Raw genomic sequence first — 22,996 nt, 5'->3', positions numbered from 1 at the left:
GGTTCAGTGGGATTTGAGGCAGGGGATCAACCTGTTTAACTTCTATTGGAGAGAAGAAAAATTGGGCTGATATTGAAGGGTTGTACAGTAACCAGCTGTTACTTACATTTTACATTTAAGTCATTTAGCAGACGCTCTTATCCAGAGCGACTTACAAATTGGAAAGTTCATACATATTCATCCTGGTCCCCCCGTGGGGAATGAACCCACAACCCTGGCGTTGCAAGCGCGTTGCAAGCACCATGCTCTACCAACTGAGCCACACGGGACAATACTTAGCATTGTAGGTGAAGCGCCGCTGCTACCTTGGCTATAAATCAACATATTTCACACACAGCATATGATTATAGTGGAATTCGCCKTAAAACTCAATGACAACAGCAGTAATGTGTACATTTGATTTATTTMCAACACATGTAAATAGTCATTGTACATGTTCATTATGGCCCTAAAACCTCCAAGTGTATAACGCAAGTTTACTCACAAATATTCCATTGACAWTGGTGGATTAAACTGAAATTGCAACCAACTTTCTATGGCTTGTTTTAAAAATATTTTGGTAATTATTTCATTTTCAAAGAACCGAAAGTGAGAGGTTGTAAATCTGAAAAAATGGAAAAAGCCATTCTTGAACATAGGGTGAGACATTCTTACTAATCTGCTAGACAACAAGTTTGGATTTAAGTATAACTTTTGTATGACTGACGCCTTTAGTGAGCGGTATAATGCTTTAATATTTAATAATTTCAGCCCTCCAAATTCACATTCWTTATTTTAATTGGCCCGTTTAATTTTGTCTGGCTTGCCGTTCCAAATAAAAWGTAATATTTTTTTGCTCATATAATTTAAAAAGCAGCCCAACTGCCTAGCCAGTTGTAGCTCAATCTTGGGTGCAATGATCTCGTTGAGAAAACGGTGTTACGGGTTATCAATGTGGGCGTGCCCGGAGCCATAATGGGAGTCGTTCAGTACGGGTAACTGAAATACCCAGCTTCGCACAACTGAACTCGATTACAGTGCTGCAATCACCATAATTACTACAGTATTAGGCTGCAGGTATAAGTCATAGTGGCATCTATAGAGGAAAATAGAGAGAGAAATGTTAACTATCTCAAAATATTCTTTGTTCCCCCACCCACTGTGCTGATTACAAGCAGTATTTTGCACTCTAAATGGATATATCTAACTAGCCACTGTTATAAGTACAGTATAAACATATTACCTTTATGAGGTATAAGAAAGAGCAGTGGAGTCTGATGGGCAGAAAGGTAAACAAAATACTGGGATAGAGGACAGAAYGGGCGATTGCTATAGCGGTTGGAGAAAGGAGGACAGGAAAAGAACAGAGTAAGATGGGGCAGAAGAAAGATCGAAAGAGGTAGTGCTAGTTGGCACATGGGCACTACTGACGCATCCCAAATGGCACCCTATTCCTTACATAACCTTAGTGCACTGCTTTTGACCATGTGCTCTGGTCAAAAGTAAGTGCACTATGTAGTGAATAGGGTGTTTTTTGGGAAGCACACTAGGCCACTCATCCATCTCCTAGGCTTAGATTGGGTGTCAACATGTCAAAGCTGTAACTCTGTGTTGTTGTACGTGTTGAACGGCTTTGCTTTATCTTGGCCAGGTCGCAATTGTAAATGAGAACTTGTTCTCAACTAGCCTACCTGGTTAAATAAAGGTGAAATAAAAATAAATGTAAAAAAGCTAACTGAAAATGGACTAAGGTGAGATGCTGCCATGTAGTTTACAAACCACTCGTCATCTGTACAGCACTGCCCCCCTTAGGGCTGTCAAACAGACTTAAAACAGAGCCCTATGGGCCCTGGTCAATAGTAGAGCACTACATAGGGAATAGTGTGCCATTTGGAACACACWCYGGGCCTCCTCCTTCACCATCATGCTTAATGAACATCCTGAGAGAGACATTTTTGACAGATTGAGTGATGGATAATGATGGAGAGAGGGGGAGGAGAGATAATACATGTTGTCAGACGTAACTACGCTGCATCCCTTTTCCCCCTCAACTAGAAGAGAACAAGAGAAATGTCCGAACAAGATATTTGATATGGTCATGAGGACATGCGTGCATGCAAACAAAGCAACTCACAGAACTGTGGTCCCGTGTAGYTCAGTTGGTAGAGCATGGCGCTTGCAATGCCAGGGTTGTSGGTTTGAGTCCCACGGGGGACCATTATGAAAAATGTACAYACATCCAGTCGCTCTGGATAAGGGCGTGTGCTAAATGAATGAAATGTTAATATATCTATCAACACTGACAGTGACCCATTTCTTCAATAATACCCTGGTGTTGCCAGCACCATGGTCTAACACACTCAGCCACCTTGCAATGTAAGACCTCATATTTGAATTGACTCATTACTATAGGTAGACATTATTAACTCGGTTCAAATACAGTACAGGTGTGTTTTTCCCAGTGATAGTTTGGACTGAAGGCCAATCTCAACCCCAGGGTTCTTAAAATCTGGCTCCCGAGTGGGACACTTTTGCCAGACACTGCATTTCAGTGTTTGAGGCGTCACTACGGACACCCTGGTTCGAATCCAGGCTGCATCACAACCGGCCGTGATTTGGAGTCCCATAGGGCGGCGCACAATTGGCCCAGCGTCGTCCGGGTTTGGCCAGTGTAGGCCGTCAATGTAAATAAGAATTTGTTCTTAACAGACTTGCCTAGTTAAATAGATAGAAATATAAGGATCTGTGTAGAGCGTATCATCCAAAAAGGGGGTCATTCCAATGTGGGTGAGTTGCCACACATGAATTTAAATGACTTATTTGACAATATAAAGCTGCTCCAGCCAGAGGAACAATACACATGTAAAAAGATAATGGAAATAAGCCTCAAGGCTTTATCAAGTTTGTGTGCAACAGGATGGCAGGCAGGCAAGGTTGACACTCATTGCAATTTAGAAAAAGAACATGAATAGTATGGTTTGGGTGGGATGGGTTTCCAGGGATTAGACACAATAAGTCTCTTTGCAAGAATGCCTTTCAAGATTTGTGTAATCCTCGAAACTTTGTTTACTTTGTGAAACAAAGATGGTTGACTTCCCCGAGAAACCTTTGATTAAATAGCAGCCTAAACAAAGAGACTTCCTTCATCTGCATCTATTTAAAAAAAAAAAAAAAACACATGAGAATCTCCATCGAAATCGCTTAAAAACACATTGAAAAACGACAATCAAAATAAATGTACATAAAATTGTATTGTAGATCTACTTAAAATTCATATAATTCACATATACTCATTAAAATCCATGAGTGACACCAAGTCGGGAGAGTTGAATTGTCTTCAAGCTCATCACTTCACAGTACTGTGTTTAATTTTTTTTGTTGCCTCTCCAGGATATGCAGCCGCATTAAACAGAGAAATGGGAGGGAAAAGACTTGGCTCTGGTAGTGCTTGCCGTGCGGTAACAGAGAGAACAGTCTATGACTAAGGTGACTGGRGTCTTTGACAATTGTTTGGGCCTTCCTCTGACACGCCTAGTATATAAGTCCTGGATGGCAGGAAGCTTGGCCCAGAGATGTACTGGGCTGTACGTACTACCCTCTGTAGCGCCTTACGGTCGGATGCCGAGCAGTTGCCATACCAGGCCGTGATGCAACCGATCAGGATGCTCTCAATGGTGCAGCTGTAGAACTTTGAGGATCTGGGGACCCATGCCAAATCTTTTCAGTCTCCAGAGGGGGAAAAGGTGTTGTCGTRCCCTCTTCACAACTTTCTTGGTGTGTTTGAACCATGATAGTTTGTTGGTGATGTGGACACCAAGGAACTTGAAACTCTCGACCTGCTCCACTACAGCCCCSTCGATGTGAACCGGGGCGTGCTCTGCCCTCCTTTTCCTGTAGTCCACAATCATCTCCTTTGTCTTGATCATGTTGACGGAGAGGTTGTTGTCCTGGAACCACACGGCCAGGTCTCTGACCTCGTCTCTATAGGCTGTCTCATCGTTGTCGGTGATCAGGCCTACCACTGTTGTGTCGTCATTGTGTATTGGACAATTTTCCAATCTTTTTGATGAAGAATCTTTAAGTTCATGATTTGAAACATCAGTTAAACACATTGACAACCTCCTTCGTCTTCTCCTTCATCTCTTCTCCCTTCCTCAGGTGGTGTGTGGGGCCGGCGTCTTCTTCTCCCTGCCCTTTGCCAGTTGGTTCTCCTTACTCTCCCCCGTACGGCCCCTGATGGAACGCGTGTTCCATGCCCCGCCTGGTGTGTAGCGCCACCTGCCTCAAATGCCCATGACCTCATCTTCCTATTGGATGGCTCCTGCAGTATGGGCACCGTCCACTTCGCCACCCTACTCAAGTTTGTCGCCAATGTTACGTCGACGTTCGACATCTCCACCATGGACACGTGGCGCTAGTGCAGTACACATATGAGCAGAGGTTGGASATATSCCTTGGGGAATATGGTGGAAAGGAGGAGCTGTTGGACGCCATTTTGGGGATAAGCTACTGGAGCGGGGGGACTAGCACAGGGGTGGCCATTGCGTTCACCACCCGGGAAGTTTCCAGCCAACCGAACAGGAGTAAGCAGAAGGTCATAGTAGTTCATATGACGACGTCAGGTTCCCTGCTCTGGCCACTCAACARTTAGGTAAGTAAGGTGGGGAGGGAGGTTTCAAGAGCTGATTGGCTAAGAGGGAACAATGGGGGGTGGAAAAKAATTGTAGCAGGGCAGARGCCACATTTGAAGACTGAAAATACACCTCTCCTTCATTTTTAAAGTACCATTTGGGTGACTTGAGTGAATGAAAGCAAGGTTTCACTTTCCACATTATTGCTTTCATCCATTTAATCACATCAGAGACTACCTTGATGTAGAAAGGGTTCATTTGAATGTAAGTATTTGAATGGAGCAAGAAACTGATATATGGTGTGTGTGTGTGTGTGTAAACAGGTATAATTGCCTACTCCATTGGTCTTGCTTGGACTTCCCAGGAGCAGCTAGAAGACATAGCCAGTGAGCCAGTCAAGGAGCACTCGTTCTTCATGGAGGACTTTGATGACCTCCATAAGCTGGTGCCCACTATCGTACACAACATCTGTCAAGAGTTCAACTCACAGCCCCAAAACTGAACCCTTAAGTAGAACACACCAAAACGACAGTCAGCTGAGAGTACAACAGAGTGCCTCTGACCAGAATATCAGGTAGCATTTTCTGGTCATTTTCCAACGATTCTACATGTTAAATTGGCAAAGAAAACAGGCACTGCTCCCTATGACCCCACGGCGGAAGTAATTGATGGAACGGCCTACTACTTCGCTCGGCTGACCATCGTTCTGGTGTGTGTGTTCTCTTACACACTGGGAGAAGTACTACAACGTCAACAAATGGTACTTACATACATACCAGCTCTATATGTATTTAAATAATATACATGTTAACATAAAACACGTTTTGAAAAGTCTTATTGTTAGGACTTTTGCATGGTATAAACATTGCTATTGGATTACAATTAATATGTAATATGGGGTACTTAAAGTATTAATCAAATACAAATATTTGTTCCTATAGGTACACTATAGTATATACTTGAATGGAAAATGTGTGAATGTTGAAGCAATGAAAGGCATTATTCTGAAGGTGGGAAACAAATACTACATTACCAGTATGATATACAACATATTCCTTTATTGTTGTTATTGATAAATCTGTCAATCTCCCATCTGAGAAAAAATACAATACATCATGAAAAAAGAATAAACTATAAATGACAATAATTATATGTACTGTATGTACAGTCAAATTAGCATATTTATCAAATTCACATCTTAAAAGAATTCTCTATACAACTGGAGGTTAAAAGGGGAATTACTTTTGATGTACAACAGGCAAACTTGGCTTCGCCCAATGCTTTGTGTTTGTTTTCCCATTGGTTATTAATATGTTCTTTGTTTTGTGTGATCTCTTTTCATACACTTTGTAGTGCTTTTAAGCAACACCCCCTGCTGCTCAGAACGGACAAGTGAATTTTAGACGCATATCTATGAGTCACTATGAGTCACTTAGACTAGAGCATTCTGCTTTTACACTGCCTATAACAACACGATAATTATTTGTTCAAAGCCTAGTTCTTGTCCGACTCCTGGTTCTGGAGGACCACTGTTTGCTTGGTTATTATTATTCCAATTGAGGACCGTATGCAGTCTTGATGGACACACAGCGAACTAACAGGTCTCAAAAACGACAGCTCAATCAAACTGGTTTGGAGAAAACTAGTATTTAAAGTGGTTCTCCACGACCAAAAACACACAACAAAAACACTAGTTTATGGTCAGCCCTCACTATTCTGTCATTCAAATGGACATACAGCCCATTAAAAGACATGAAATGTGAGCCAACCTGGTGAAATATGGTTCTTCCACATTGTGAGCAGCAGGGGGCCATATACCTACTCCTCTTTTGTTCAACTACTCAGTGTTGTGATGAGACTACTGTACGTTTACCACGACAAGCGCACCATACATACGGACTCCATTTCACATCACCATGTTTAGCCACTCAATATACTGTGTTAATAAATATCTTTTTTTTTTTTATATACTTTAAAACTGTACACGTTTTTTGTTCGCTCCCTTACATTGTCTAAAATTACCTGACACCAAAGAAAAATTAAAAGGAAAAAATATCTTTGTACAACGCAAGCACACCGAATTCCCCACAGATTTTGATCCATCCTCGTCATTCAACAGTCCTTATTTTAGAGACCAAAGCATTTGGTAGATAGCGAAATCCTAATCTCAGTTTTTCAACTGCAGATGAGACAACTTTGAGAATAAATGACAAAAATCTGTCTTGTTCTGTAGTGCTCACAACCAAAGGCATACAACTTGTGATAAGACCGGCAAATCTCCAACCATTCCACTACAAAAGAAACAAAGTACACAAAYCCCAAGGAATAACTCCTAAATGTTCAAGTAAAACAGAAAATATTCTTTAAAAAAATATTTACCTGTATTTAACAAGGATTTACCTTTTTCACCAACCATGTATAGTAAATAAAAAACTAGTAATTGCTCAAAATAATTTGACAAAATTCTATTTTCAAACAGTTATTACCTAAAGCATTTACCCTGCTTTCTGACCAGAGCTGGTCATATCGCCTAAACACAGGAGCGTAGCTTGTGTGCAGTTGAGTACTGAGAGACGTCAGTTCTGCTGTCAAAAATGGGAGCCAAGGGGCTAACTCAGCACAGGGGCAAGCAGGATATCTATGAAGAAACTATCTTAGCAGCCATAGCTAACTTAGCATTAGCAAAATAGCTAACTTAGCATTATAAGCTGAAAGAGCCAACTTAACGGTCGCAGGAAACTTTACATGTGCAGGCTCTCTGTGAAGCATCTTGTCGTTGTAAGACAATACTTGGTTGATTCTTTTGGCTTAAATGACACGGAGGCATAAATAAATACACAGCTCAAATAAAAAAACAAATCAAATGAATAAATTGTTTCACTGCAAACCATTTTTCAGTGCAGTTTGTCTGGTTGCTGAACTATAAATACACGATAAAGCAGCATGTATTCAAATTAGGTCAAACCACAACATTGATCAATCAATTCCGTTAAATTGTGAAACRAAGTTTGAGTAATTAATCTACCGCTAGCAAAGTGTCACAGGACAGATCTTGTTAAGAGTTAACCCTTCTACTTATGTTGGTACAGTATATTACAATGTTGTTGTCCTATTTATGTGAAGAATGGAACATCCAAACAACAAAAGAGGCACTCCTTGTACCTAGGCGAGCTGAAGCTGGAGCATAAAAGCATTTACAATTTAATTGGAAACTAAATGAAGTTGAAGAAAGGATGTGGCCTGGGTAAGTCAGTGTTTTGGCTGTGTACAGGCAATTTGGATTTGAACACTGATTCAACACCGAAGCAAAGCAAGCTGGAATACAAGGATGGCTTGCTCACTTAGGTGACAGATTCATATGGGCTAATATGTAGGAATTTAGTTAGAAAAGTTTCATCACACAATTCAATTATTTTCATGGGGTTGGCTTTTCAAGAAGATACAAAGCAAGAGTATGGACAATAGGCACCACTTAAAAAGCTACATTTTTACTTGTTTTAGAGATGAATTAATGGAGTCATGTCCAATTCTTTGTGATCACATACAAAACCATATTGACATATACAAAAGGCTATAATAAATCACACATCAAGGAAATGCAGGCTCATGGCCTTTACTTCAACTTCAAACTGACTTTCAGGTTTCTTTAAACTTATTTACCATTTTTCTTATTCAGGGGCACTCGAGTTCTGCACGCTACTGTATATTTCAGTGGATTGGAGGGCATTRTGGATCTCAACTCACTCGTTCAATAATTTAAACAGTACTGTGACTATTGACCACTAGCCATATATATGATGCAAATATAATTATTTTCAAACTCAGTTTTATGGATCAAATGGAATAGACAATGTCCAGTACTATGTTGGACAATAAATTATAACTTGTTGTTGAACACCCTGCCCACTCCTACTTTGCACACAAACTGTAAAATAACGTTGTTTGCAAGACTGACGAAAAAGGCACATTTTCATGAAATCTTTGAAAATGACGACATTGAAGACACAGGCAGTCTTAGGGGTGGCTGGGGTGGGGGTGTGCAGAATATGATTCTTGTGTTTCTGTTAGTTAGGAAACAAATGCAATGTTTCTAAATGAGAGTACAGGTCTTGAGAATTTCCTGGATATCCGCTTGGTCTTTGTGATGTTTGACCACATCTCCTTCTGGTTTGGCTGTAGCACCCAGGCCCGCCCGGGTTAGCTGGGGAGTGTGTGTGTAGGACAGGAAGTATACGGTGGAAGGATAGTAGCCGCCTTCTCTCAAAACTCTCTCACGTTCACCCCTTTCAGCCTTCAAACCATCAGGTGTCTAACCATCACTCTCGACTGCCACTAGTTGAGACTCAGACACCAGTGGCTAGTTAGCCATTCACCTCACTACATTTCCTTCCACACTGCCTTTGAGTTGGGCTCCAACTCCCATCTCTCCCTTCAGTTACAACACAACTCGTCCCCTTTTTGATGGTCCTTCGAGCCGGACGCAGCTGTTAGCCATTGGGATTTGCGGTCATACGAAGACCTTGGCGAGCGCGTCGGCCCCGGCGCTGCCGATGTAGCACTTGGTGGGGTGGAACGCCACGTCGTGGATGGCCTCGTCCGACTTCTTGCGGTGCGCTGTGAATTCCTGGATGCACGTCTTGCTCTCCATGTTCCACAGGCGGATGGAGCAGTCGTGGCCTAACAGGGCGGAGGATGGTGAGAACAAAAATATAAAGAAACAGGAACAAAAATATAAAGAAATAGGGAGGTAGAGTGAGAGAGGAAGAAAGAGAGCTAGAGGGAGACGTTACAATTCTAAAACTGCCTTTTAGTAAAAGTTACCACAAGAAAGATCGAAGGGGGCTTCCGTTTCTGTGCTCAGATATTTGCCACACTGTCAGTTTGTATCTCCAGTTATGCAAGGAACAATACTGCTGTAATTACATGAAACGCTAACCAACATAAACACTAGTACTTCCCTGTTTCCAGATAAATACTTACTGCCAGACATCAGGTACAAGCCGTTGGGATCCACAGCTAAACTGGTGACTGCGTCCAGGTGGGCTACCATGGAGTGAATACATTTCCCTGTAATATGAACCCGGGATGAGTACAAAAATCACTGTCCTCAATGTTGTATTTATACCAACTGTTATAAGTACACGTTATAGTGTGACAAAATGTGTTTGTCTTACTATGTATCCATTTTATTTACATTTTAATTCCAGCTGGAATGTCGGTTCAAAATGACCGCTGTCTAGCTCACCCGTGTTGTTGTCGAAGAACTGGATGTGTCGGTCCTCCTGGGCCGTGATGGTGATGGGCAGAGTGGGGTGACTCAGCACCTTGTTGATCTTGCACGGGGCTTCTGTGTGTGACAAGACATGGAACTCAATTGAACATTGCCCTTTAGTCATTTGTCAGAACAACAGGATAAATGGGAGTTATAACTCGAGACAAAATGATTCAAAAGTAGGGAGTTGAAAGGAAAAGCCACAGAGCTATAACATAATTGGTGGGCACTAGGGTTATATTGCAGACTGTACTAATATACCAGCTGCTATACCCTATTGCTAATAAAACAAAGAAATAAGCTAGGGAAACTTTCTGAAGAGAGTACACCAACAAAATAAAAGTATGACTTTTAATGCACAATCAAACATTTATGTTGTGACAAGAGGGGTAAAAGGGCGTTGACAGGGAGAGCGCAAGAATAGGCAGTGAGCGCATAGTGCACTCAATTACTCTCTTTTGAGTTACAAATCTATACAGTCACTGTGTAGAAATGGCAGCGGAGCTTACCGGGCTCTCCGGTCTGGTCCAGCTTGAGGATCAGCTGCCGYGTCTCCATGTTGAAGAGTCCGATCTCCCCCGTGCTGAACGACGTCACCATGTGGGCCGGCTCACTGCACACCAGGTCCACTGACGTGGGGAYGCCCAGCTCTGAAACCGACAGAGTTGGAAAGATTATGAGCTAATCTTAGAGCAGGAGTTCTGTTGAAAGGGGCAGGATTTGAGTGTGGTGACCATAGAAATAGAATGCCATTCTATACATCTATTTCTATGGTGGTGACCTGGTCCTAGGTCAGGCCTTTTTTTATGGGGCTGATAGTGTCCCAAATTGAGCTAATTCTAGATCAGTTTCGCTCTGAATCAGACAGAGGTTAGGCTTTGGCTGTGGGGACCTGGCTGGTCCTAGGTCAGACCTCTTTTTGGAGCACGTAGTGTTCTGAATTGACTCAGACGTTCCCAAACTTTTTTGACCCGCGACCCCACCATGTAAAAAAAGTTGTGTAATCAACGGCCAATGTTTACTTTTTWAAAATTGGGACTATGACAGTCTATTACAAATCAGTCATAGTATTTTTGACAGTTTTTCAATCTGAAGACAGTATGGTTTGAAGTGACTGAAATGCACCAGAAAGGCATTGGGAAGTTCAGAAGATCAGCAGGCAATAATATTGTATGGCTTTCTGTGTAGAAAAGAACATCATCATTGATGATGTTATTTTCCCCCCCAGTCTGATTTAGTGCCTGGTCTTGTCAATTCTGTTCTAATGGCTTGTGGGCATAGTAGCATAAACCATTCAAAAGATGGACACATTTGTAGGAAGAAAACAGAAACCCCTCTGATTCTTACAACCGCATCTATCGGCTACCTTCTATGAACCAAGCGTCAATTTTCTCTCCCGACCCCATTCCCCCCCCCCCCATCAGGCGACCCTACATGGTGTTGCGACCCCTAGTTTGGGAAACCCCGGAGTAACTCTTTATGGAGCGGATTCTAGGTCATTGTATAGTGTGAAATTACGAATATTTTATAAGCTGATCCCAGAGCAGTGGTTATGTGGAGAAGTCTGTGTAAGAGGGTCAATTAGGTGCTTTGTAAGCTGATTCTAGAGCAGGCGTTGTGGAACATTAGGTGAAAATGTGTGAGGCATCTGTTTTATGAACTGATCCTAGGGCAGTGTTTGTATGGGGCAGACAAAGTAAGTCTATTGGGGGGATCATTTCGTCGATCTGAGTTCAGCAATTCACCTCCTTTCTCGTTGAAGACGGCGAGTGCGGGGGAGGTGTTGGCAGCGTTCCACAGGCGCACAGTGCCGTCCCCGGAGCAGGAGAGCAGGCGCTGGTGGGCCGAGCTGTAGACCACTCCCCACACTGAGTCAGTGTGACCAAGCAGCGCCCCCCGCAGCACTGAGGGCTCTATGGCAGGAAAGAGAGAGGGAGAGTTAGGAGGGAGAGGGAAAGAGAGATGAGGGAAAGATACAGAATTAATAGTTGGGGAGAGTTACAAGGAGGGAGGGGAAAAGGAGAGAGGGAATGATAGAGAACGAAAGATCATGTGGAGACAGGGGGGGAAAAAAGAGAAGAGTGAAAGAGGAGGATGAAAGGAGTGTCAGGTGGAAAGTTAGAGAGCGATGTAGGGAAAGGGAAAACAGAGGTAGAGAGAGAAAGAAAGAGTCAAGAGATCAGTAAAGAGATGAAGAGAATATGAAACAAGAGAAATGTGCTAATAATCAGAGGTGTAGCTAAGGCATCTTGGGGGCGTACCATATGAGTCATAGGGGTCGATATTGGGGTTGGGGGTGTTCCAACTCTGAATGGTTCCATCCACCCCCCCACTGAAGCACTGCTCCCCTGTAGAGCTCATGGTCACACACAACACCGCACCCCTACAGAAGACAGGAAAACTCATCTCATTATTAACTTCAACTTGTTTTGGGGAAGACAAAACACAACACCGCTACAGGAGAAAGTGGCAATACCTGTCATTATAAAAACCTTTTTTTTTTACAAATTCTTTACACATTTAAAAAAAACTTATGCAAAGATACAAAGTTAATTTTCTTGAACAAATGATTCATGTATACAAGAGTATCGGTCCAGCTGTCCATTTATAAAAAGGTTGGGTTATTAGTGGATAAGGAAGGTTACTCACCGATGGGCCCTGAATGTATAGATGGGCTCCACATCTAGGGCAGCACACCTAGGAAGACAGACAGGGGATATAACTACCTTTGATGTACATATTCAACGAACATACGCTAAGTAGAACAAAATGGCCCATTACAGCCATCAGAAATGCATAAGCAGAAAAAGGCATGCTTTAGCTATCGATTGTCTTTTCGCAATAGTGCTCTTAACAATTCCAAATGACTCTTACCCCATTGAAAGTGACCAAGTTACCCACTTTCACTACTTAGGTACCTGCTTAAAAGCATCATTCTCTTTGACTGACAGCTGGGTCGTATTCATTAGTGCACACCGAGAGTTTCTTTACTACTGTGTATCGCTCTTATCTTGGTCAGGTCGTTATTGTTAAAGAGAATGTGTTCTCGATTACTTACCTGGTTAAATAAAGGCAAACATTTGAATTGTTTTGGGTCTAGTAAATACAACCCAGGTGTTTGACTGACAACAGGGTAGGCCTATGTGAGCTCTTACTTCTTGGCGGGGGCGGTCTTCTGGAGGTTCCACAGTTTGAGGGTGTGGTCCTCGGAGGCAGTGACCAGGACGGGCTCCACGGGGTGGAAGGCCAGGCCCCGGATGGAGTCAAAGTGGCTCCGCAGCGTGAACTTGGGGCTCCATGTCTTCCGCAGCGCATCCTGACTGTTGGTCACCTGAGTTAAAATGACAAAGAGTTTTGATGTCAATTGGAGATATGCAACAAAATGCAAGTTATGCCCACAGATGTCCCCCTTCTGACCACCTCCTCCCTTTGCTCAAGCCATGTGGTTCCCTCTTGATTGTCTCTCCATCTGTTTGAGGCTCCAACTCCAGCTGAAAATCGCAGTCCAGACCTACTGTCTTACAGCTGTTATTTGCTTGTTTTTGTTTAGCTTTCTCAAGCAAGCACTTATTATTAGGATTCAAGCCTAAGTGCTGTACAATAATGTTTCAGAAGGTATAGCAAGCTAGGAGTCACTAGTTTTGACTYATTTCAATTTACAAAAACTAACTTACGTGGTCATGCCAGACTTAAAAAAAAAAAAAGGGTTGTTCCTGTTTGCAATGCAAGTTCAGTGGCGCTATGCTCTTCACCGAGTCTGCTAAATATGTCTGCAATGTGCCTCTTGGGCTTGACCCCGGTAGACCCCAGTCACTGCATATCCTTTTTAATTTCCTGCTTGTTAGAGCTGCAACATCTTTGTATGAAAGTTACCACACAAATGTTAATGTTATCTAACGCACACAAATCCATTCCTATTTTGAGATGAGTGTCCATCATATAAATATAATTCTAACACTAAGGTGTCCTCCCACACTGGGTCCAACTGAGCAATATGACACTACCACAACCTCAATTTGCATGCTAGCTCTCCACAGCAATACAACCGCAGTTCACTTCACATTCAATTGATCTGGAGTGTGTATGTGCACGTATGTGCCTGTGTCTCTGTGTGTGCGAGTGCCTCTGTGTGTGTGTGTGTGTGTCAATAAAAGCGAAAGTCAAAGCCCATGCTAATCAGACTAGCCTGTTTAAATATTGACATTTTGAAAGCTTTGAAAAATAGGTTGGACCTTTAGATATATACAGTGCATTCAGAAAGTATTCAGACCCCATAACTTTTTCCACAAAAATATATGAAATATCACATTCACATAAGTATTCAGACCCTTTACTCAGTACTTTGTTACAGCATCTTTGGCAGCGATTACATCCTCGAGTCTTCTTGGGTACGACGCTACAAGCTTGGCACATCTGTATTTTCTGCAGATCCTCTCAAGCTCTGTCAGGTTGGATGGGGAGCGTCGCTGCACAGCTATTTTCAGGTCTCTCCAGAGATGTTCGATCAGGTTCAAGTCCGGGCTCTGGCTTGGCCACTCAAGGACATTGAGACTCGTCTCGAAGCCACTCCTGTGTTGTCTTGGCTGCGTGCTTAGGCTCGGTGTCCTGTTGGAAGGTGAACCTGAGCGCTCTGGAATAGGTTATCAAGGATCTCTCTGTACTTTCCCTCGATGTTGACTAGTCTCCCAGTCCCTGCTGCATGATGCAAAAACGTCTAAAAACCTGTTTTCGCTTTGTCATTATGGGGTATTGTGTGTAGATTTTTATTTTTTATTTTATTTAATCCATTTTAGAGTCTGAATACTTTTCGAAGGCACTGTATATGCCTTTCGACTTAGTGTTCTAGTTTAGAAGCTCAAAGTCTCTAAATCTAGCCAATCAATTGATCTTTTTCTACATGGAAATGTAAAGCAGTAGATATTTGCTGCCCCGAGGGACCTAAGTGCTGAAAGAGTTGTCCATGGGGCTCCACAGGCTTTAGGTCATGTAGATAAATAGCTAATTTACCTGGGTGCGAACACACCATATTTATATATACAGCAGAAAATGTAATTTGTGAATGTTGCTGCCCGCTGTTAGGTGGTGGTGCCCTTTGATCTGATTAGCTGAACGTTGTCCTGTCTGTCAAAAGATTGCCATGTCCGTGTCGCCTGTTTTCCTTAATTGTTTATGATTTCTGTGGTCATGACAACCTCTCCCTCAACGTGATCAAGATAAAGGGGATGATTGTGAACTACAGGAAAAGGAGGACCGAGCACACCACCATTCTCATCAACGGGGCTGTAGTGGAGCAGATTGAGAGCTTCAAGTTCCTTGGTGTCGACATCACCAACAAACAAACATGGTCCAGACACACCAAGACAGTCGTGAAGAGGGAACGACAAAACCTATTCCCCCACAAGAGACTGAAAATATTTGGCATGGGTCCTCAGATGCTCAAAAGGTTCAAGGCTCAAGAGGCTTCTAAACAGCTTCTACCCCCAAGCCATAAGACTCCTGAACATCTAATCAAATGGCTACCCAGACTATTTGCATTGCCCGCCCCAACCCCACTTTTACTCTGCTGCTACTCTGTTTATTATCTATGCATAGTCACTTTAATAACTCTACCTACATGTACATATTACCTGAATTATCTCGACTAACCAGTGCCCCTGTACATTGACTCTGTACCAGTACCCCCTGTATATAGCCTCGCTATTGATATTTTACTGCTGCTCTTTATTTATTTGTTAATTTTTAGGTATTTTCTTAACTGCATTGTTGGCTTGTAAGTAAGCATTTCACTGTAAGGTCTACCTGTTGTACTTGGCGCATGTGACAAATAAAATTTGATATGTAAATAAAATTCCCTTTGGGGCAATAAAGTGTGTTGTTTATGTCATAATAAAGGTTTTCATTAATTTATTCATTCACTGCTAGCTGCCTTGCCATTGCATCTGGCAGTGGTTGGTGCCCAGTGTAAGGAAGGACTGACGCCACTCAAATTGTAGACCAGGCTGTCGGCTTTGTTGGCCACGCCCCCCTTACTCCCCCTCACCCTCACGACAAACACGCCCCCCTTACTCCCCCTTCCTGATCCTCTCTGTATACTGCTACTTCTCCTCTTCCTCCTTCTTCCTCCCTCTCCTTTCCTTCTTTGTCTCCTCCTTCTCCTCCATGATCCTCTTCTCATCTTCCTCCTCCTCCCAGGGCCTAACCGGTCCAAACTGCAGGATATGCTGGCCAACCTGCGAGATGCCGAGGACCTCCCCTCCATGCAGCCCCCCGTGACACCGCCCTCCCGGCCGACAGCCTGGTCAGATCCTCCCTTCCCTGCAGATGTAGGTACTCACGTCGTAGGCCAGGCTGTCTGCCTCATTGGCCACAGTGAGGCCCGCCAGCTCRCCCAGGCCCAGCTCGCTCTCCGCCGCCTCGTCCGGCCCCATGATGAACGACTTCCCTGACGTGGGCGGAAACGTCATGGCCTCCACTGGGATGGATGGACGGACAGTGAGATAGATGGACAGACCAGACAAAATAGGCAGATGGACAGACCCAGACAAACAAATTAGACAGGCAGATACCAGAAAAGTAGGTAAAAATTAACAGACGGACAAAAATAAGTCAAAACACTAAATGACAGCTACTGGTATTTGGGCCTATTAGATGGTGTTGTGTAAAATTGTCAATTTGTAAATTAAATTATTTACAGTCATTTGTGTATATTTGGAAATTGTGCACTCTGTAAATTCAAACCCTTTGGGGACAATTAAGCTCTCGTCTTACCTTCCTCGGGGTGGCCTACTTCGTGCTCGTTGAGCCTGGGGACGCTGGGCCGGGAGGGCGGTGTCACGGGGGGCTGCATGGAGGGGAGGTCCTCGGCATCTCGCAGGTTGGCCAGCATATCCTGCAGTTTGGACCGGTTAGGCCCTGGGAGGAGGAGGAAGATGAGAAGAGGATCATGGAGGAGAAGGAGGAGACAAAGAAGGAAAGGAGAGGGAGGAAGAAGGAGGAAGAGGAGAAGTAGCAGTATACAGAGAGGATCAGGAAGGAGAAGAGTCAAAGAAAGAAAGGAGAGGGATAAGGAAGACGAGGAGAGGAGAATGGAAGGTCATCATCTTAGAGTAGAAGGGCACGCAATCCTCATCTTAAATACCGTAGGGCAGGGGTCACCGGCTCTTTGGAGTTACTGGGTGCGTAGAGTTTTGTACCAGCCCAGCACTACTAATCAGTTTCAAATAATCCACATTTTTCAGTCTGAACCATTAGTTGAATCAGGTGCATTAGTGCTGGTCTGGAACAAAAGACTGCACTCCAAGTAGCTGGGAGTTGGAGACCCCTGCTGGAAGGCTGATTGAACACAATCAAAAAGTGATGCAGAGAATGGACAAGATAACAGGGCCCGTATTCATAACGCATCACAAAGTAGCAGTGCTGATTAAGGATCAGTTCAGCCTTTTAGATAATAATTGATATGATTTTATGGACAGGGGGAACCTGATCCTAGCTCAGCACTGCTACTCAGGGGCGGCAGATAGCCTAGTGGTTAGAGCGTTGGGCCAGTAACTGAAATGTTGCTAGATCGAATCCCTGAGCTGACAAGGTAAAAATCTGTTGTTCTGCCCCTGAACAAGGCAGTTAATCTACTGTTCCTAGGCCGTCATTGAAAATAACAATTTGTTCTTAACTGACTTGCCTAGTTAAATAAAGGGACTTTTTTTATTTWTTTTTATTTAAATACTCAGAAACTTTATAAGACTGAAGACACAAATAAGCAGATTGAAGAGCGGGTCCATGGCTGATGCTTGGCACTCATAGAACAACGAAAGCAACTTAAGTTTGGGAGGAAAGGAGAGCGTTAAGTCACTGACACCGGCATACTTTCAGGGAAAATAAGAAGTTGGAATGGTTGAAAAATACTGAGACAGAAAAAAGGAACCAGCACACATACAAAGACACAGGTGCAGCTGATAACCTATGGCATAATAAAGACAGGTACAAACACGACGAAGCGGGATGGAATGTCTCAAGTGTAGGATGGTGCAACCATAGACATAGAATTACTAGAAGGGGCACGCCCATTCAAGACAATGAGGCCATAATGGGTAAGCCATTTCACTCATACTGAGTGTACCCGCGAGGGTGCAGTCAAATTGCTGTGGTCTGACGGGCTATGCCCTTTTTAGTAACTATATTTCTATGGGTGCAACTTAAAACAGCAATGAGTAATGTTGATACAGCGAGAGGGTTAGGAATGCAGCACAGTGCACTTTTCTTATAGTGAATGTGGTTATAGTGATCGATCACTTACAAGAGTGATCAAATTGTCCTGCGCGGGTCTGAGCACTGTGAGGAGAGGCAGTGTATTGCAATCCCATTAACATGTACGCGCGGAGCCACACACAGAAGCAGACAAACATGGAGAAGGTGGTGCCAGATGGCCGAAAAGGAGCGCCAAAACGAAGCAATGGGAGGAATAGTGTCTCTAACATGCTTAACGTGTCTGTTAAATATAATTTTTGCATGATATAGTTGACCTCAACCCGAGAGAGAAAGAGAGAGAGAGAGAAGAGAGAGAGAAGCTCTTATCGCCAGGACAAGGAGAAAGAAAGAGATAGAAAGCAATGGTGAGAAAGAAAGAAGGGGAGGCCTGACAGACTTACTCTTCACCCCCTTTTTGCCCTTGCGCTCCTTCCTGTACTGCTCCTTGAGTTGGGCTATGAGGCCCTGGTCCACGTCCCAGGCCTCGGGCATGGGGCACTGCTCTTCCTTCTCTACACCCGAAGGAAGGGGTTGGGGGAAGGGGGCAGAAACCGAGAAGCCGGTCAGTGTCCAGAACTTTCTATTGAACCAGACCAAACAAAACTCAAATCCAAAGTGTTATGAAATTAAAAGGTGGTTCAAGTGAAGATGGCCTCTTTAATCCTAATATATATATATAACCTGTAAAATGTATTGCAGAGACACTTGCCTACAACCCCCCCCCCCCCATGTGTATTACCCCTATTGGAGCAGTGGTTAGCGAGTTTGCCTACGGGCAGGAAGATCTGGGTTTGAGAACGGCAATGTATAGTATGTTGCATTATTGCCATTTGCTGCAGTATGTAAAAAAGTGTGTGATGGAAATTCTTCCTGTAATACTYCCCCCCCCACCACCGAGAGCCCCAAGTTTATGTTTTCTACAGGCCTTCGGGCCTCTCTCAAAGCAAATATAGGGGGGGGGTGGGGGGGTGGTGATGTCAACACATTGGGGTCAGTCAGGAAGAGAATCGGTAAAATTCTCCTCATATGACAACAAACAGGGATGGAACAGGAGAATAGAATCATGCCTGAGGGTTACCGTCTCTGCGCCACTCGATATGGAAACACAAAACACAAAACTGCCATTAAACAAAGGATTTGGGGGGGGGGGGGGAGGGTTGTAAAAAGCCAGATTGGCTTCCGACAAAAAAAATACAGCTGACATCAAATGTTGAATTTGATGGCCGGCAGCAATCCTGACATTTTTTGCGTTAATGTATTCAAAAATATTCATGTCAAAGAAAGCTGTGTCCAGCCAAATAAAGTGACAACAAAGCATATGGTGAACAGCCGTCATGCCATGCCTCACTAAGTCTCTGCAAGGCTTTGTCCTTTGTGCCGCAACATCAATAACAGCATAACATGCTAATGTTAAGACAATGCAAATAACATTCAACACCCCCCCCCCCAAAAAAAATGCAATGCCATTCAACAGTAGTCCATCATGTTTTGAAATGTTCTATATGTCAAAAGTAGCAACCATATAGGTTTTATAGAGCTGGCTAAAGAACTAAAAACACAACAAATAATGTATTTCAACAAAAAAATTCTAATTATGTGGGGGAGTTATCTTTATCTATACCTATAAGCATATCACTATTCCTAAGTTCAAATGCAGGCATAATCATACATGGTCCATAGGGCTCAGATCAAAAATAGTGCACCATATAGGGAATAGGGTGCCATTAGGACATACCCTCGTGTTCTTTTGCTCCCCAGTATCTCTACTTACACATCTTCATATCTATCACTCCAGTATTAATGCTAAACTGTAATTATTTTCACCTCTATGGCCTATTTATTGCCTTCCTCCCTACTCCTCTACATTTGCACCCACTGTACATAGATCTTCCTAATTTTCTTTTCTGATGTGTTATTGACTGTCCGTTTGTTTATGTGCAACTCGGTGTTGTTGTTTTTGTCGCACTGCTTGGCTTTATCTTGGCCAGGTCGCAGTTGTAAATGAGAACTTGTTCTCAACTGGCCTACCTGGTTAAATAAAGGTGAAAAAAAATAAAATAAAGATATCCTTGGTCTGTAGTGGCAGTGTGTGGGATCAAGCGGAGGAGATGAACACTTGAGAGCACAGAGCTGCTGATGACAACTCTGTTTCATAACTGATCAGCGAAGCGCCTCGCTGCCGCTGGACCTTTAATACCATCCATCCATCTAGCCGTCCTTTGCTGTGTGTTCAGCTCATGGCTTCTTCAATTATGGTTAACATAGAGAAATGCAAACAACTCAGTTTTGCATGCAAGCTGACCTAATTATCCCAATAACACAAGAATAGTCTTTTTTAAATTGTCACCATTATTTATATGAACTACTATTGAATTATAATATTTATAAAATTAACTGGATTGTCAACATCTAGTCAGTGGGTCAATGCATCATAGACAATTGGTCATTTGTTGTGGCTGTGTTCTAATGTCTACACTAGCATATTACTTAGTATTTACTATGAACATAGGCGATCTTCCAATATGCATACTATGCCTTCAACTGGATCCCTCTGGCTTCCTCTGTCACACAACCAGCGACGCCACATCATCTGCTCCTCTTTGGCAGTGCAACTCAACTGACTGCTGCCTGACCTGTGACACGCTGACTCACTGATTGCGTGGGAATGACCTTTGTCACTGAGTGGAGATAAACACAAGGCATTGCTAGGTGACGGGAGTGAAGGGGGTTCTCTGTTAGCTGAAGGGGATAAAGGAGCCACAGTAGCCAGGTGGCCAGCTGTGTCTGTGTGAAAGACTAGGTCAGAGAATACAGGGTTCTGTGTGAGTGGGCGATTGAGGGAAGGGTAGGTCCCCTCAGTGGGGACTGTTCTGTGGAGCTAGAGCAGGAAACCTAGTTACGCTCAATGTTCTCTTGACCCAACTGTCCCTGCTATGGCCCACTCGTCCTCCCTTTGGTCTACTGTCCTCTTTCTATGGCCCTCCTGTCCCTTTTATGCTCTAGTGTCCTGAGAATACATGCCTGTCCCCACTTACTTGCCACTATAGTCCTACTATGGCCACTATAGTCCACTGTTCCAATTATGATCCGCGGTCAACATTTCCCCTTCACTGTTGACTGGGCCTACTAGTAGACCCACTGCCCCCAATAAGTTACTTTGGCCCACATGTAAACTTTACCATTCTAGTTTGAGTGTTCAACCAACCAACCAAGCCCCCCTCACCCCAGTCTCCTCTGTCTTCGGCACTCCGGACATCGGGCGAGCCGTCCATCTCATCTGGGCTGGCCAGGAAGTCAAAGCCCTTCAGGGCCTCCTCCGTGTCCTGGTCGTCACTCATGTCCGAGGATGAGGAGGGGGACGAAGAAGTCTTCTTCCTCACCATCTGTGGAAGGGTTGAAGAGACGGAGAGGGGGTCTGAGTGACTGAATGACTTGAGTGAAAGTGTAGGTCTGAATGAGTAGGGTGTCCAATCAAAAACGGGGTCAAAAACAGGGAAAGTTGCATTGCGTAAACTAGGCTGGATTCTGTGCAAGAATTAAGGCTACAGGCTACCTGACATGCTCACTTTCCCGTTGAACTTGTCATCTTTCATCTTCAATCCGCAGGACAAAAAACAATATATACAGTTGAAGTCGGAAGTTTACATACACCTTAGCCAAATACATTTAAACTCAGTTTCACAATTCCTGACATTTAATCCTAGTAAAAATTCCCTGTCTTAGGTCAGTTAGGATCACCACTTTATTTTAAGAACGTGAAATGTCAGAATAATAGTAGAGAATGATTTATTTCAGCTTTTATTTCTTTCATCACATTCCCAGTGAGTCAGAAGTTTACATACACTCAATTAGTATTTGGTAGCATTGCCTTTAAATGGTTTAACTTGGGTGAAATGTTTTGGGTAGCCTTTCACAAACTTCCCACAATAAGTTGGGTGAATTTTGGCCCACTCCTCCTGACAGAGCTGGTGTAACTGAGTCAGGTTTGTAGGCCTCCTTGCTTGGGCACGCTTTTTCAGATCTTCCCACAAATTTTCTATAGGATTGAGGTCAGGGCTTTGTGATGGCCACTCCAATACCTTGACTTTGTTGTCCTTAAACCATTTTGCAACAGCTTTGGAAGTATGCTTGTCCATTTAGAAGACCCATTTGCGACCAAGCTTTAACTTCCTGACTGATGTCTTGAGATTTTGCTTCAATATATCCACAATTATTCCACCCTCATGATGCCATCTATTTTGTGAAGTGCACCAGTCCCTCCTGCAGCAAAGCTCCCCCACAACATGATGCTGCCACCCCCATGCTTCACGGTTGGGATGGTGTTCTTCAGCTTGCAAGCCTCCCCCTTTTTCCTCCAAACATCACGATGGTCATTATGGCCAAACAGYTCTATTTTTGTTTCATCAGACCAGAGGACATTTCTCCAAAAGTATGATGTCCCCATGTGCAGTTGCAAACCGTTTTGGAGCAGTGGCTTCTTCCTTGCTGAGCGGGCTTTCCGGTTATGACGATTTAGGAGTCGTTTTACTGTGGATATAGATACTTTTGTACCCGTTTCCTCCAACATTTTCACAAGGTCCTTTGCTGTTGTTCTGGGATTGATTTGCCCTTTTCGCACCAAAGTACGTTCATGTCCAGGAGACAGAACGCATCTCCTTCCTGAGCGGTATGGCGGCTGCATGGTCCCATGGTGTTTATACTTGCATACTATTGTTTGTGCAGATGAACATGGTACCTTCAGGCGTTTGGAAATTTCTCCCAAGGATGAACCAGACTTGTGGAGGTCTACAATTTTTTCCCCAGAGGTCTTGGCTGATTTCTTTTGATTTTCTCATGATGTCAAGCAAAGATGCACTGAGTTTGAAGGTAG

At 43.5% G+C, this 22,996-nt stretch overlaps 1 protein-coding gene across 3 annotated transcripts in view; it reads right to left on the bottom strand.

Moving 5' to 3' along the window:
- Nucleotides 1-5,648: 5,648 nt before the first annotated feature.
- strn (striatin, calmodulin binding protein) overlaps nucleotides 5,649-22,996 on the bottom strand; it is an 83,462-nt gene continuing 66,114 nt past the window's right edge. For 2 of the 3 annotated variants that reach the window (XM_023982588.2, XM_023982595.2), the window contains exons 7-18: nucleotides 21,350-21,509; nucleotides 18,528-18,638; nucleotides 16,651-16,794; nucleotides 16,218-16,354; nucleotides 13,038-13,213; nucleotides 12,532-12,579; nucleotides 12,144-12,265; nucleotides 11,628-11,795; nucleotides 10,392-10,532; nucleotides 9,856-9,957; nucleotides 9,591-9,677; nucleotides 5,649-9,287 (exon numbers count right to left, since the gene is read on the bottom strand). In XM_023982588.2, the coding sequence (XP_023838356.1) occupies nucleotides 9,118-9,287; nucleotides 9,591-9,677; nucleotides 9,856-9,957; nucleotides 10,392-10,532; nucleotides 11,628-11,795; nucleotides 12,144-12,265; nucleotides 12,532-12,579; nucleotides 13,038-13,213; nucleotides 16,218-16,354; nucleotides 16,651-16,794; nucleotides 18,528-18,638; nucleotides 21,350-21,509 (1,566 nt within the window). In that variant the 3' untranslated portion in view covers nucleotides 5,649-9,117. The remainder of the gene's footprint in view (nucleotides 9,288-9,590; nucleotides 9,678-9,855; nucleotides 9,958-10,391; nucleotides 10,533-11,627; nucleotides 11,796-12,143; nucleotides 12,266-12,531; nucleotides 12,580-13,037; nucleotides 13,214-16,217; nucleotides 16,355-16,650; nucleotides 16,795-18,527; nucleotides 18,639-21,349; nucleotides 21,510-22,996) is intronic. The other variant, XM_070436860.1, reaches the window with a different exon arrangement.

The sequence above is a fragment of the Salvelinus sp. IW2-2015 genome, linkage group LG1 (genome assembly GCF_002910315.2).
Source record: "Salvelinus sp. IW2-2015 linkage group LG1, ASM291031v2, whole genome shotgun sequence".
Lineage (NCBI taxonomy): Eukaryota > Metazoa > Chordata > Actinopteri > Salmoniformes > Salmonidae > Salvelinus > Salvelinus sp. IW2-2015.
Note: the sequence above shows the minus strand (reverse complement) of the source record. Positions and strands in the feature narration are given on the sequence as shown.